Raw genomic sequence first — 16,023 nt, 5'->3', positions numbered from 1 at the left:
AGGCACTGCTATTTAGGATTGGATATGTGTAAGCTTCACTATGCTGCGACATGGCCACAACTATGTGAGAGCGAATATATATACATACATACATATACACACTCATATATGTATTTTTGGTGTTATTATGGAAATGTATTTTCTAATTGCATTGTTTTTATTTTTACAAATAATTCCGCAATGAGTGCTGCAAATTATGTATGCGCATTTGATTTATATTTATGGATAAAATAAAATCAAATTTTCAGATATGCACGCATTTTACTTTAAGTTCTTGCGCATAAAATATAAATTTGGGGTTGAAATAATATTATTTCGATAATTGTAGTTGCTCGCATGAATTAACATTACCAAAAAAACCTTTTTGTAAATATTTAAATTATTCAAAAAATGACAACAAGACGACTCAAACTGCAAAACTAAATTAAATGCGAAAATATTAAAAAATCAATTGCAATTGTTGAAGGTTACTCATTGCTCTATTACAATTTCTATTTTGAAAGCTCAATCAAAAAAATTACTTAAAGCTTATGTATGTTCCTCCTTGTGCTGAAACTTTCTCTACTCATGGCCCAAGGCAACTAAGTTAAAATTGCTTTCAGCAAATATATTAGCCTCTTGATAATTTTCAACAATAAATTGTTCGGCACACATACTGAGTGGAGATGCGCAGTATGGCAGCTACTTATAGAACCTGGAGCTTGCCTCATGGCTACGGAATCCGTTGAAACACACGTCACTTAAGAAAGTACAGCAAAAGTCGTTGAACACTTGTCGCTTGTCATTGAACAGTTGTAGTTACAGTGAGGGAAACGATGAAGTCAAACGTTGACAAGACAGATAAATAAGGAATGCCAGTTGAGTTATCAGGAATGAAGTTTGTATTTATTTTAAAAGTGTACTTGGGTTGATTAAAGGAATATTGAAAATTAAAAGGCAAAGTCAAAAGTTGATTAAAATTTATATTGATGTCTTAATTACTGATCACAAATACCGTAAAGTTAAAGTAAATACCGCAGTTAAAGAAAGCTATCTCTACATATTTTAAAGATTTTAGAAAACGAAATAAATCATTTCATACAAGAAAGAGTATTTCAAATGCGGTGAGCACGTAGTTTTTTCCTTACTTAGATTGCAACTGGAATCGGAATTTATTTAGACATTGTCTTACATTGTTGCCGCATCATTGTTGTAATTGCCATGGAGCGGCCGCCCTTAATCTGATCCACAAGTTCTCTTCGTGCCTCCGTTTTCACATGGCTGACTTTTGTTTTAACACAACTAATACAATTGCACCATGGGGAAAAGATGCTGATGCTGCGATGTTTCTAGCGTCAGCAGCGTTGATTCTATTGTAGACCGAGAGATTGAGGCAAACTTGTGCCCGAGCCCGAGCCCGAGCCCGAGCTGTGCTATGCAGTGTAGACATTGCATCTAACTTAATAAACTTGTCAAAGGTAGAAGCCGACTATGCTCTGGGTACTAGACGACCTAACGCTGCAACGTTGCTGGTTATCATTTGGGGATTTACCCGCTTCTAATCTGAGTGATTAATTTCTTGGCTTGAAGTGATTTACTTGCAACAACCGCAACTCCTTTTCCGTTGCCCACGTTTCCCGGAGACCACGAGTCCCACAGGACCCACATTCTGCGAATGTCGTTTATTAAGTTATGCCATGCGCCGCCTATTTGACTACCAGAATAATGGAAGCTTGTCGCGACTTTTCACAGACAACTTTTTGGAAACTCACAAGTTTGCAGCGGGCACATAAACAAAAGGCTTCAAGGCGAGGGTAATTTGCATTTGGTTAGTAATTTACATGTGTTGCTCAAGCCTTCAATAAATTATGCAAACATTTAAATAAACTAACAAAATTTCACATTTTTTATTAATAAATATAATTTTTTATTGTATATTTCCACCAATTGAAGAAAATATACAAATTTTTAATAAAACCAAATGAAGAGTGAAAGTCAACCAATGAGTGCAATTAAAACTTGATGACAAAGATTCACAAAATAAATAAATCAAACGCTTATATAACTCATCAATATACATACATCCGATGCCACATAAAAACAGCACTTTTAATATTTACAAGCTCGATACTGGGGTGGTTTTTAATAAAATATTTGTGGAACCATTTTATTTTCAGACTCATAACTTAAAAAATAAAACAAGGATTTATTAAGTTTTTCGAAAGCAAAATGCGCGTAGCAAGCAGAACGAGACATTCTCGACATACACGAGTATAAATATTCTGAATAATCATAAGTTACTGAAATATGAAAGCAAAGCAGAATCGATAAATGCTTCATGCTGCAATTTTTATATAACATAGGTTACATACTTTTTTCGAGCTATACTACTTATTAATTTTTCTATTCCAACTATAATAAAACAATAACTAAAATCAGAATAAGATGTGTTGGTTAAGCAGAAAAAAGTTTACTGTTAGCTTTATAAAAACTCTGGGTAAAAAATTAAGAATGATGGAGAGCTATTCAAATGCAAATGAAACTTAAAGTTTATTAAAGAAACTGTTTAGTACAGTGTAAGCAACTTCTGGCTTCAAACTTTTAACTATGGTTTCCCTAAGATATTAACAGCACATATTTAAAATGTAATTTTCGGGTTGAATACGAGTATAGCCGGGATCGACGTAGTCGCAATTAGCGCATAGAAATTTAAAGTCGTAGTTGGAAACACAAATCAAGATGTATAAAATGTTACACAATTTAATGATGATATATTTATATATAAATATACCTTGACGGTTGTCAAATTAACATGTTATCTACTATCCACTTGTCATAAAAGTTATTTGTTGAATACGAAATTTTTAAAGCTAAAGTCAACTATAATATTCCTTGGTCGACAAGTCCAACCAATGCAAATATGTACAATAACGGAAACGATATAACAAAGGCGTTTGATTACCTCTTTCTCTCTCTCACACTCTTTTATTTCTGCTCTTGCTGTATTAGTTTCAATCAACAACTTTGGCAAACCACTCATTGCTCTTGTTGCTCTTTTTTCAATATGGGCTGGCAGCATGAGAGCAACTGTTAAATAAACAAAGAGGAACAGCAAAGAAATAATAGTACAGCATGCTGAGCACTGTAAAATGATTATGTAAAACTTGATATCAGCTCAACATTCCTTTGATTACTTTGCTGAAAAGTCAGCTGGTACTTATAATAATCATGTATTCCGTTGTATATATGTAAGTAGCCAGAGTAGAGTAGAATACGAATACATATACAATTATCCCCATATTGTGTGCATTTAATGAGTTATATAACTTGTAATTCTGGTATATATGAATGTGTGTAGGTAAGGTAGAATATATTTCTTTCACATCGTAAAATTCGCAATTGCAACTCGACTTCTTGCGGACCTCTAAGCCAGCTGCATCAGCAATTAAAATTGTATACCCATAATAGTAAGAGAGCGAGAAACCGTGAGAGAAAACATACCATAAAACTTCAATTATAAATTTGAAGATAGTACGCGAAGGATAAGATGGAAAAGATGGACGAGCTCTCGAAAGCTTTTGAGCGTCACAAACTATCAAATGATAATGATTATCCAATTTGCATAATGCGGCATTTAAGTGACAAATAGGAAAGCGGCAACAAAAGCCAAACTTCAAATGGATAAAAAAAAGGGAGACAAGGCTGGTACTCGAGACGTCTGTCAGGAAGATAGAAAACAGCATTCAAGAGGAATGAAGGCACAAAGGACAATCGCAGAGCAGCCAACAAAAAAATAAAGCATGTAAGAATGCGACAGTTTAAAAGATATGCATAGTGACAGAGCAAAGATACCCTGTATGCAAAAGTGAAAAGTGTGGAATGTCTTTATTAAAGTTTACTACAATTTGAAAGTATAATCCATGGTTTTTTGAAAAAGCTTTCTATTTGCATAGGAAACAATGCACGTTTTTACTATTTACATCATACCCAATGCCCTTGATCACTATAGGGTATAAATGTTTAAATGGGAAAAGTACGAGACAGCTTAAGAGACCCAATGGAACCACTAGAAGCAAACGGGCCACAGAAGAATGCAATTAAAGTCAAAAGTTGCACACAACTTGGCTTGGCCCCTTTGACAGCTGAAGGTATGCTAAGTCTACAAACATACATATATATATATATTATATGTATATAGTTCTATTCCAATTGATGTCACTTACCTGACCATTTTTGTACCACATGCTAGAGGAAATGTCCAGATCTACTTCGCACATAAGTCTAATTTCCGAATGTTGCTCCGCATAGACGACTGACATCTCCTCGTTCTCATAGGGATTGGGAGGCACTGGCCTCAATGGCAGGGCACGTGGTTCCTCTGGCTCCTCGTCATCCAAAAGATCCCCTCCGTCATCACCGCTCTTGGGAAACAAATCACGCGTGGCGGTGCCGCTGTCAAACTCCTCGACGTCGTCGATAATAATCACTGGCTCCTTTGGCTTCGGTTGCATGTCCTCGGGAGCCAGATGCACCATGGAACGGCTTCGCTTTGGCTTAACCAAGCTCTTCAGCGTTGAGTGTGATTTATTAGCATAAGCATTGACTATTGCACTGGTGGCTAGTGTGGTGCCGCTTGGGATAACAGTAGGTAATTGCAGCTCCACATCGGTTTCCTCCGTCTCTCGCCGCAAACGTCGCTTCGCCTCTTTATGTGGCGTCGCTCTGTGAGCCTGGTGAACAGGCCGCTTTTTAAATTGCGCCTTCCATTTGGAGACCTTCGATTTGGACACTGCGCAGTTTTTGGCACACTTTGGCGGACCATCCTGTAGATAGTCGTCAACTGGCGCCCGATGTATCCTTTGTACATCTGCTTTTGGTAGAAATGGACTCTCTTTCGGTGTATGCTGTGATATGGTGCTCCATTTGATTAATGCGTCGTGCTCGGTGGGAGTTTTCAATGCACTCGTTTGATAGTTGGCATTGATATTTTGTGGTTTTGCTGTGTTTGTACCTATGAAAATAATAAAATAAATTTAAATGTAAATATTTTAATAAGAATTATATATATTACTAGTTTATTATAATTATTTATGTTAGATATGATAATAAAAGCATTGTGTTTGAAATATGTACATATGACTATATCTTGGGAAAACTTTTTATATATGCAAACCCTACTTCGAACTTGAACTACTTTATGAAACAATACAACATTATAACATTGCTTCTTAAGAATGTTTTTAAAACTATTTTGCATTATTATTAAATCGCAATCTTATTGATATTTGTTACCTTAACATAGGAAAACGTAATTTGTCGAAAACGTAATGATCTTTTCTGTTTCTTTTTAATATTATAATACATATTTCTATTTGTATTTTAAATAAATTCTATCTTCATATTGCACACAAATCAGAATTATCGAGAAAACATATTCAATTTTGCAGTGGATGTTCCGAGTTAGTAATTGATAATCGGACAACAAAGAAATTGACACTTAAAATTATGAACTATTCTTTTCGAAAGAACCGCATTATTACATTTATAACTTGAAATCAGAATTATAAAAAATGCATTAAGAATTGATTAATCTACAACAAGAAAATAGAGAATCACTTGACACTTAACTTGTGTTACTATAAATCTTCTCATCCCTATTCAGAGATGAAATTTCCTTTCCGAAATATCCAAATTACTAAGTTTATAAATTGTCAGGAGTACACGCCCCAAAGAAACAGCATATCTAGTTTAGTAGTATCAACAAATAGCAAAAACTTTAAATTTGTGCAATAGTGTACTGTAGACCAAGCTGCTGCTGCTGCTGTTGGTCAATTGTAATGGAATTTTGCACGTAGTGTGAATTATAACATGCGCATAAAAGTATGCTATAATTTTAAGTTTAAATGATGCGTACTCAGAGTCAGTGGACTGCAATGCATTGCAATGGCCTGCTGTCCAGTTCATTCACCTCCATGGCCAGTAATGTCCACGTAAACCTGGTTTCTGAACAGAAAGAATAGTTTTTTCGTGCGACTGTGCCTGAGCTCATATACATTTTCGTAGCCAACCTACTATTACAATTTATTCCCAAACGCCCTCTCAACATTTTTATTGCATTCCTACGAGCCAACCATTTTTTATGTGATTTAATTAATTCGCATGGTTCGCCCGGAACCGAAAATAAAGCAAAACGAACAACGAAAATCGTATTAATTTTGACTTCCCATGATTAGACACTACTGAATGCACACAATTCCAATAAGGCGCCTCACTTAAAATCAATAATCAAAGCAGAAGGGTCGACGGAATAAATGAAGAAATAGCTGTATGGCCTTTCTTATTACCTTCCGATTCATTAAACGTTCCGACAACCCTACCAACCTTAAGCGTTTCCTTTTCACTGTACATCACAATTCTTTTAGCTTGTTGAGTGCTTCACATATATGTATGCAATGAACGTGAACGTGAACATGCTTGTGGATTGAGGAATTTATGGGTGCGATGATTGCTTTAATGTAATTGTTGTTGCTGTTATTTACAAGACAAGACAGCAGAAGTGAAATGATTTATTTTAGTTATTTATTATTGTATTACTTCACTTTATTAGATTACTATGAAGACATGTAAAAAACATGTAAAAAAGTCTGAGTTAAGTTTTCTTTTATTGATCGACTTAAAATCTTAGTCGCTTGAATTTATTTTCGATACGAAAATAAAAGTTCTTGGGGCATCTTATTATTTAAACATTCAGCTTGGGATTAAGTGGTTTTATATGTAAATTTCAAATCATAGTAACAGAAGAATACAAAAAAATATAGAGAACTACTATACTACCCATGTAAATATTAAAAAAAAAAAAAAGAAAAAATCGTTTCACGGATGGTTGAGCTTATTGCAATTATTGAATATTTTTCAAATTTTTAAAACAAATTTGTATTCACTTTAAGAGAAGTAAATATAATGGTGATCCACTGATCTTGAATACAATTGCCAACAAGACAATGCACATAGAATTTAGGCATATATATTATACTTTTTTTTAAGGTAAAATTTATATATAGCTGGTCTGGTTTTGTTAAATATTTCCGTTTTTCCCTTTAGACAACTGAATCTCTTAGACAATGCCATCCAACACACGCAATTGCGCACGTAGTTGGCAGCAAAACAATTAGAAACGTTTACTCACATGCTCGTAAGTGTGTGGCTTTTGCCTGCCGTTTAAAATGTTGTTCACATTACATGCAACAAAAACAAAAATTGACGAGAAGAGCACAGCACAGAACAAGTGAGAAGCAGATGACGAAGCACCGCACAGCAGAGCACAGGTGAATTCGAAAGTAGAGCCAACAAATGCCAGGTGCGCTGAACTTCGACATAGCAAACGCTCAAGAGCTTCAGCCCAACCAAAGGCAACTCAAAAGAAAAACACACACTCTACACGCATTGTAGCACATTTTTGCAATTGCAATTGCTCTTGCACTTGCAAATGTAATTTTCTGCAATTTTTGGCTTGCAGGCAGCAAAAACACTTTTCTCGCTCTTGGCCCATAATAAATTACCGTCATTTCGAAAACACTTAGTTCACGTGCCTGAAGAATTGCTGTCATGTGAGTAACTATAGCTGGCGACAATGTGAATCACTTTGCTCCATCCCGAAAAGTGTGAAAAACGAAGAAACTTTCTAATTGCCGCCAGTTCCTAATGTGAACTAATTTATGCACACCTGCCTATTATGGTTGATTTCAAATTTGTCTGCATAGGTTGCGTATACCAATTAGTGATAAACAGAAAGTATGGAGGCTTCAGACAATTTGTTGTTGTTGTCGCGGTAATTAACTCGATGTAGAATATGATTCCCTGAGGCTCTTCTTGTCTTAAACAAGATCATGCATTTCACAACCAATGTGTGCTGAAGATTCTCCCTCGGTATCACAGTAGCAACATATTCTTTCATATGAAATATGAAATTGGTATATTTTCAGCATGCTCACTTGAGTAGCTTTCTTACTTGTTTCCTATGGTTATTATAGACTTGAAGCGCTTATAATTCCCTTTTAGAATTTTTGCTATTTAAATAACTGGGGTGATTTCCCAGTGTATCTTAGGGTCCTTTCTTTTTCTAAGTTCATTGCTTAAGTTTAGTAAGGTAAATGTCGTTGATCCCCTATCAATGACTTATTTTATTAGCTATTAACACGTGAGTAGTGCTACTGGCTAGATACTAAAGATTTACAGGAAAACCAGAACGAACAATTTGGTCAAGTGGAATCGTAATAATTATTTCTCCTAGCCTAATTTGTCAGTTTTATTGATTTTTATTTCGCCACTATATATTTAGGAAAAAAAATCTTTCTTTGTCGTGCAGGAAACATGTCCAACTCTGGCATGCCTAGAGCAGCCTCAAATGATGATAACGCCATGGAGCTGCAACAGCTGATATTGCGTAGCTATAAATCGATGAACGGATTGGTCAACTTTTACAACGGACAATTGCACGATGAATTGGATGATCTGATGTTATCCATACAACAGGAGGATCAACGTCAAACCCGCTGCACCAGCGATCACAGTTCGCAGTTAACGGAAGCACTGGATTTAAAATGGTTGGTAAATCGGTAGAAATATTCTGTTGCATTGCATGTATTCTGACTAACCAATAACAGTCTGGCAGGTATTAATAAGCTCAGCCAGTACCTCATGATGCGACCCAGTTGCAGCAGTTTGGATTTAAGTGACGGCCCAAAATTCAGGGAGCTTTAATGACATTGAAATACATTATTATAAATTTTATTCCCAACGCAGTCAATCAAATTCACAAATAAAGCGTAAAAACATCTAAAATACAATTGCAATCATAAAAATATCGTTATTTATCATTATGTGGAACTCAAACAAGTAAGAAAGTTACAGTCGAGTGTGCTCGACTGTGAGATACCCGCTACCCATTTTTAATAAGGGCAAAATATTGCGGTATCATTTTCAAAATATACCGAAAATACTAAAAATACTAAAAATATACCAAATGGTATGTTTGGTATATCGATATAGTACACCATTCAAAATATACCATAGACGGCACAATGTGCCAGATTGTCGGCCAAAGCAACTCAGACCCCTAGTAAGTAGGCGTTTTTGCCCATAAAAAAGTATTTCTTTAATAACTTCCACTTCTTTCAGGAATCATAACTACTACAGTAATTATTGTATATACCAAAATTCGTAACTCTAGCTTTTAAATTAGGCTTGTTATTCGTTTTTTTTTAATTTGCGGGGGCGGCAGTGGGCGTGGCAAAAATTTGAAACAAACTTGATATGATTGAAAATATGTTCTTTAGAGCGAAGGGTTTAAAAAAATCGCGAACGAAAATGGAAAATGATGTTGAGAAGACGTAGAACTTTGCTTCAAAAATTATTAAAATTGTTATTCAAATATAAATATTTTTTATTACTTGATTCTCATGACTTTAATTATTGTAAAGCATAACATATCTTTTCGCTTTTTGGTTTGCATAAGCGACCTTTTGAAGAAAATTATTGTTAACTACTTCGAAAATTATTTTATAATCCAAACTAACAGAACTGTCTTGGGCATTACAACAACATATATTATTTGTATCTTGGTATCAAAGTATTTTTAACGAAAATGTATCTAACGGTAAGGTATTTTTAAAAAATTGGAAAGTATTTCTTGTGTATTAAGGTATTTCTCCAATTTTAAGCTCACTGTCACACTAATTGTTGAATTGTCAGATAGAAACCATTTAAAACCAATTTGACAATCAAAGAATATTGTGATTATGGAAAACCCTAAAAATACTTCTATTCCCTTAAGAGGTAAGCGTGCCGAAGTATTGAAACTTTTTAAGGGTCCGATCCTAAATATATACTATATGTACATATACATAGCAGGACTGAATGATACCGAAGAAGACAACAAGCATTTGATTGCTATAAATGCGATGAAGCGAGAATATTTGCATCCTTCTGATGATGAGCAACTACTGAGTGAAAATGAGGTACCTTTAATTTTCGATTTGCAAAACAACAACACGGAGGAATAGATATTTGGTAAGGTTTGTGCAAGGTTTTCTAGCACAGAATAACTAATCAGCAATAATATTAATATTCGCATCTTCATCCAGGCATACAACAAAAACTTAAGAAGCAATTGTATTCGCACTGTGCTAACAATGGTGTATGTTATATAAACAAGAATAAAATCTCGAAATGAAAAAAGCATTTCCATTTATTCGATTCATATAAAAATGCTTCATATGAAAGAAAACTTTTGTAAACTATATAAAACTCTGTGCCAAGTGAATAGAAGATGAATCGAGTTTTGTTTGTACCATTGTCTGCAAACGAATCAGATAAATATTTATATTTGTATTTGTATTTAAAATGAAGTATTTACATGGATAGCATGGATAACACGAGCTAAAAATCCTTATTTTGGCACATCGCTGGATGTCCATCAAAAAGAATCATGCCCATTTTGCTGATACTAATATGTCAAAGAGGTCGAGGTGATGTAACAAAAGTTTAATGTTTTTAATGTCGATATGAAGCAAAAATCTGGGTGCAATTGATAAACATAATTGACATTGTTGGGTCATATGATGATTTACTGCTTCAACTATTTGAAGTGATAGAGCTTCATATAGCCTAGCTATAGTTTAAATATCATAGCAATCCACATGTTTTCTTTGATGCACACACACTCGATTGTATATTTCTCACTTGATTTAATATTGCTTTAATTAAGACTGGATGATATGTGTTTCTACCTAGGTTTGAAAAAGCTTTTTACAATTACTGCAGCAGGCTACAGCCAGAAGGTTAGAACTTTTTGCGCAATAATAAAATGTTGCTGAAGGCTAATAGAAAACTTTATTATTGTGTTTTTTCTTGACTGTTAATAGTGAACAGAAAATGATAGCCAGCTCTTACCAAATGCGGGTGTTGCCAGCTGGCATAATGAATTGATGAAAAGAGTAAATATATTTTTATCTAGAGTGAAATATGAGTATTGGCATTTTGGCAATTCAACGTCGAGATTGAATGCAGTCATATTTCGCTTACTTCCCTTTCTCAAGGCATTCACTTTAAAACAATTATGATAGTGGGAAATTCAGCGAACGGAGCCAACTGTGGAAAGTAGGTACTACAACTGAATAAACTTGTGTAAATGTAGTGCAAACAACTCAAACCTTAATTGCAGTTCAGCAATAGCCCTGAATAAGCACCGAATGCAGGGGCAATCGTTAGCAAGCAGTCAAACGTACTACATGGGTCCCACTCGTATTTACTTTACAAGTGCTACGTTGCATGCAAACTGTGGCTCTCAGAATTCCGAACTCGAAACTCTCGCATCTGGCAGCTAGCAGCTACCAGCTACTGAACCAGCTACGGTTGTGTGGTCAGCCTGGTAACTTTTCGACTTGCGCCAATCAAACAAGTTCAATAACGGTAATTAACAGTACAACGGCTGCGAAGTGCAGCCATTTGGCCTGTAATTTGCGAAAAGTTCATAGCTATTAGCATGTCCCCTGTGTTTCTACTACTCCCGCTCTTCATTTATGCGCGCTCTAGTGCTTTCGGGTGCCATCGCCATTCGGAAGTTCTCCAATCCTCGCCCTGGGTTAATGACGACTACCGCTGAGCGTTACAAGAATCGGATTCGATGGGCACATTTTTCCTCGCTGCGAGTCGCTTTGGTCGTGCACTTGGCCATTTAACAGTCGGCATGTCAGTTTTGATTGAAGCTGATGGGCCCTTCAAATGAGCTTTAATTATGAATGAAGTGTAGCATCATCTTAATGGTTATTGACAAGTGCATCCCTATGACAGTAACGTTTACTTCACTCATATCATTTTCAATGCACAAAGAAAAATGGAAAGCAATTTGCGATTTAACCAATTTGTTCTTATATTGCGCTAACAAACTTAAATGTCAGCTTCGTATTTTGATTTAAATATTTATATCAGCTACACATGGGGTACTACAGTTTTAAGCCATAAGAAAATGAATGTTATGGGGTCTTCGAGACTGGAGAAATCCACTTGGTATTAGTTCTGATATTTGTACGACACTAATCAAGTTTGTTTTACGCGCTTCCTTCAAGAAGTAAATTACGAGCGTTACTTTAAACTTAGGGTCTTGAATTCTGATACACCTTATAAAAAGGCCTCAGAAATTTAGTTTTCTTTATTGACCAAAAAAATCGTAGAAGTTATTCACAATTAATTATATATTTTAGTGTCATCCGATTTGATTTGATGTTTTACAGTCGAGTACTCTCGGCTCTCTCACTTATTATTTTATGTTTGTTGTTTGTTGAACTTCTTCTTAAACTCAGGAATTTACTTTAAATATCCCGTCAACAAATTATTAAAATAACTAAACAAAAATATATAGGGTTTCTTATTTGTCTTTGATGTTGTTACTAGAGGGGTATGTGCTCCGTTTCATTATTATTGATTTTTGCTTGAAGTGAATGGACTTACTATGTTAAAATAATTGTGAGCATTATTAAGATTATTTCGTAAGAAACTAACTCACATTTGGAAACATGCACCCACAAGAACTTATTCCAAAGTCCAGAAACAAAAAAATATCAAACAAATTGAGAAGATGTTAGGCGATGGGCAAAAAGCTTGGCAACCCATGAAGAAATAGGTCAGAAAATATATTTTTGAGTTGTAGCTGGAGGATTAAGGATGTCTTGCATCCAATTCACTTTATTCTTTCGTCGAGGCAGCCACTTTAGAAGTAGAACTTGAACATGAGTGCAATCAAATGTATTACATTTTGTGCAACTTAAGCGGCAACTGAAGTACCCAAGACAGCTGAAAGACAGCGAGCAATGCACTAAGAAAGTGTAGTGTGACTCAATGTGTAAACGTCTGTGTCGTGTGCTATGTTTGAGAGGGAGAGATAGAGTAATTCATATATCCGCTTTTGGGTGCAACGATTTCCTGAAAAAAAAACTTGAATCAAGGCTGCGGTTACAAAAACTAAACAGTGCTTGGAGTGCTTGTGTACCCAATGTGATGCCGAATAAAAACGGGCCGAAGGCAAAACATTCAAGTACAGGAAATTGCTAGAAATGCATTTTGTGGCTCATGAGCCGTGAACCAACTATTCTACTAGTATCGACGTTCGAACCTCGAGTGAGGTGTTGTCTAGAAAGCAATTGACTTACTCGACAAATAATAACACAGAAAAACCGCAGCTCACCACATCGAAAAGAATTCATTAACTTTTAAATTTTCTGTGAATGGTATAAGAAAAGATAGGTAAACATAAAGAAGAAAGAAAGGTATTAAGATGGCATACAACATACAAGGTGAGCTCCATAATACATACAACTTTTTAAGGCTTTGCTTTTTGGCATAAGTAATAGGTTGGTTTCAGCCTTATTTAAGTTGTAGTCAATCAGAAAGAGCGAAAGAGATTTGTCTACGTCTACTGCCGCTTTAGTTGTTTTACAATATAGTATCTAGTATATTTTGCAGTCTAAGAATACTATTCTGTGGAATATTTTGATCATAATTGTATATCGTTATCCCAAATATAGCCTTCGCAATAATTTTGTATTTTTTCGGTACATTAATAGTGTATTTTTTTTAATATAAATCCACAATATTGACTAAATGAGTAATTCTAGCATTCTTCCATATTTTAACATATTTGTGTATTTAGTTGTTGGGAAAAGTTAAGCCTCATTTTAACATAAAACTTTTAAAAAACTATGTTTGTATGTATTTTTTAGCTAACATGTTTGTTACTTCAAAAATGTAATAGATTGTAATGCAGATAATACGCAGAAAAGTCATATAATGTAAAAAATTGTCTGGATATTTCATTTGTGTTCTACATATGTATCTCGTCATGAACATGTTCAAATTTAAGTACATGAATAGTTGCAAAAAAGTTTTATTTTGAAATACGTTAAACTGATTGTACCATTAAAATTCAACTTCGGCTAGCGGATAAAAAAGAGCTTTGATTAAAATTCCTTCAATTGATTCGAAATTATAGTGTGCTTTAACATAGTCTGTAAATATTCGTTCTTGGAAAAATAAACACGACAGAACACAAACGGAATACTTGGCTGGATTGGGGTTCTGGGCCAACATTTGCCAGCGTTTAATACTTTCAAAGCTGCTATCAGCCAGCTGCGCCACTTGAGGCAATTTATGAAGCATTTTACTTACTTAGCTGCTGATTTAGTTCTTCCAACCCCAACGAGTTGTGTTTGCACTTCAGTATGTCTATGAGTGTGTGAGTGTGTGTGTGTGTGGATAAAGTACGAGAGTAACAGCTGGCAAGAACCTTTACAGCACATGTGTATGCGACTTTTCTATGAATATGAAATAAGTTTTTGCCTCGCATGTGCGTAAATAAACAAACAGCAACGACTAGAAGTATGTCGGCAGGACAAGAAGTTGTGCTTCTCTGGTGTTCTAAAGCCTGATTCGTCGTGTCCTGACTTGCGATCAAGTGTGTTTTTGCGAACCACGGATACTTGCAAGCAGCTGCTCGCTTTTACTATTTGCCCAAGCCGGAATTGAGAAAAATACTAACTATCAATATACATAAATGGTATCCTTCGGCTAGTGTTGAAATATCAAATGGCTTACTCTAGCTTACGTATCTAGCAAAGTGAGGTGGGTAAATTCATATTTCAATTTATTTATTTACTTGTTGTTTTCAATAATAATTTCCACCAATAATTGACAATCCATATAGCCAATTCTTTATTATGAATCTTTACAAAAAGTTTCAGAGTCTGGGATCTAGTTTCACATTTTTTTATAAATATAATAATTGTGTGTATATATTTTTTTTAATACATTTTTTGTAGCTATGAGAATCTGCTGTGATGCAGAAAAACAGCATATTGATTGTCATATTTAAATTTCCAACACCTTAATTAGCTATTACACACTTTCCCATCCACAAAAATCATAATAATAATAACTAATAAGCTGTAGTTATAGAAAAGTGGTTTACTCAATGAAAAGCAACAAAGTAGTTCTTCGTTTCTTAATTATATACACGAAAAGTTAGAATTTTTATTATAAACAAAATATTGCTACATTGTCAAATTGTTCTTTAGTGCAATCAAACTTCAGAATAACTTTAAATATGGTGTCCAAAATCTTAAACAGGATTGTAACAAATATGAATATACTCATAAAGTTTTGGAGTCTCTAGCGTGCATAGTTTCTGAGATACGTCCCGACCGACAAGTATTCTAACTGAAGCTTTGAGTATTTTGCTAAAGACAAGTAAGAAATATGCTGGCAAAAGTATATAACTAGCTATTATAAAAAACAAACAAACTTTTAAAAAAAAATGATCATTTTTTAAGGTAATGTCTTTTGATTTTAAATATGATAACATTTAAAATGGTGATGTTAATTTTACTATAACTTCTAAAACTGTTTTTAAGCGAATTTATACCTTTACTATTAAAGTTGTCTTATAAGATGGTCTGCCAGATGCAATGCGAACAACATGAAAAAAGGTTGCAGTATCTGCAAGTGTCAGAGTTGCAATATATCTTAAGCGACTGACAATGCCTCAAGCTACTTACATACTTTACAAGTTTTTAGTGAGAAAGCTGATAAAGTTAGAATGGTGGCTGCAACTTTATATGATAAGTAAAGTAAATAAGTTAATTATGCATTCCTATGTGAAATTATGCCTGTGAAAACGCCATTTGGTAGAGAAAAATGAAATCATCGACGGTTACATATCTTAGGGCTGGCCTGCGATAAAAGTTTTCCGAAGCGAAGTCGAATTGTGTGTAAATACTTAAAAAGTCGTTAGTGTTTGCTAGATATAGAACACAGATATAGAAATGAACTCAAAAGATGCAAAGAAGGTTACGAAGAATGAGAGGCCTCCTTCAGAAGTCATAAAAATATGCCAGCATCAAGATTGATGATTGACTGAATTCACTTGGAGTTTGCACTTCGCATTTGATAAGCATCAAACCAAGTGCTGCGACTGCAATTAAATGTGTCTGACAG

General features: G+C 34.7%; 2 protein-coding genes and 1 long non-coding RNA gene across 6 annotated transcripts in view; 2 read left to right on the top strand and 1 right to left on the bottom strand.

Annotated features, from left to right (window-relative positions):
- Nucleotides 1-16,023, bottom strand: part of LOC117572707 (irregular chiasm C-roughest protein) — an 87,004-nt gene that overhangs the window by 21,323 nt on the left and 49,658 nt on the right. For all 3 annotated transcript variants that reach the window (XM_034255765.2, XM_052005877.1, XM_052005878.1), the window contains exon 3: nucleotides 4,203-4,990. In XM_034255765.2, coding sequence (XP_034111656.1) covers nucleotides 4,203-4,990 — 788 coding nt within the window. The remainder of the gene's footprint in view (nucleotides 1-4,202; nucleotides 4,991-16,023) is intronic.
- LOC127565746 (uncharacterized) lies at nucleotides 8,257-8,808 on the top strand. 2 transcript variants are annotated; one of them, XM_052005880.1, is made up of 2 exons: nucleotides 8,257-8,582; nucleotides 8,651-8,806. In XM_052005880.1, the coding sequence occupies exons 1-2, from the start codon at nucleotides 8,350-8,352 to the stop codon at nucleotides 8,655-8,657; spliced, it is 240 nt and encodes a 79-aa protein (XP_051861840.1). In that variant the 5' UTR covers nucleotides 8,257-8,349; the 3' UTR covers nucleotides 8,658-8,806. The 2 variants fall into 2 exon arrangements, with proteins under 2 accessions (XP_051861840.1, XP_051861839.1); XM_052005879.1 differs by having other exon boundaries at nucleotides 8,259-8,582; nucleotides 8,643-8,808.
- On the top strand, nucleotides 9,585-10,218 carry LOC117572708 (uncharacterized). The gene is made up of 4 exons (XR_004572536.2): nucleotides 9,585-9,634; nucleotides 9,699-9,813; nucleotides 9,886-10,047; nucleotides 10,122-10,218. It is a non-coding gene; the product is annotated as an uncharacterized LOC117572708 (long non-coding RNA).

The sequence above is a fragment of the Drosophila albomicans genome, chromosome 3 (assembly GCF_009650485.2).
Source record: "Drosophila albomicans strain 15112-1751.03 chromosome 3, ASM965048v2, whole genome shotgun sequence".
NCBI classification, from domain to species: domain Eukaryota; kingdom Metazoa; phylum Arthropoda; class Insecta; order Diptera; family Drosophilidae; genus Drosophila; species Drosophila albomicans.
The sequence above is the reverse complement of the archived record's forward strand: the minus strand, read 5'-3'. Positions and strand labels throughout refer to the sequence as shown.

Coding starts and splice junctions, on each gene's coding strand:
- LOC127565746 (XM_052005879.1), top strand. CDS start 8,350: ATGTCCAACTCTGGCATGCCTAGAGCAGCCTCAAATGATGATAACGCC. Junction 8,583..8,642: donor GAAGCACTGGATTTAAAATG/GTTGGTAAATCG, acceptor AACCAATAACAG/TCTGGCAGGTATTAATAAGC.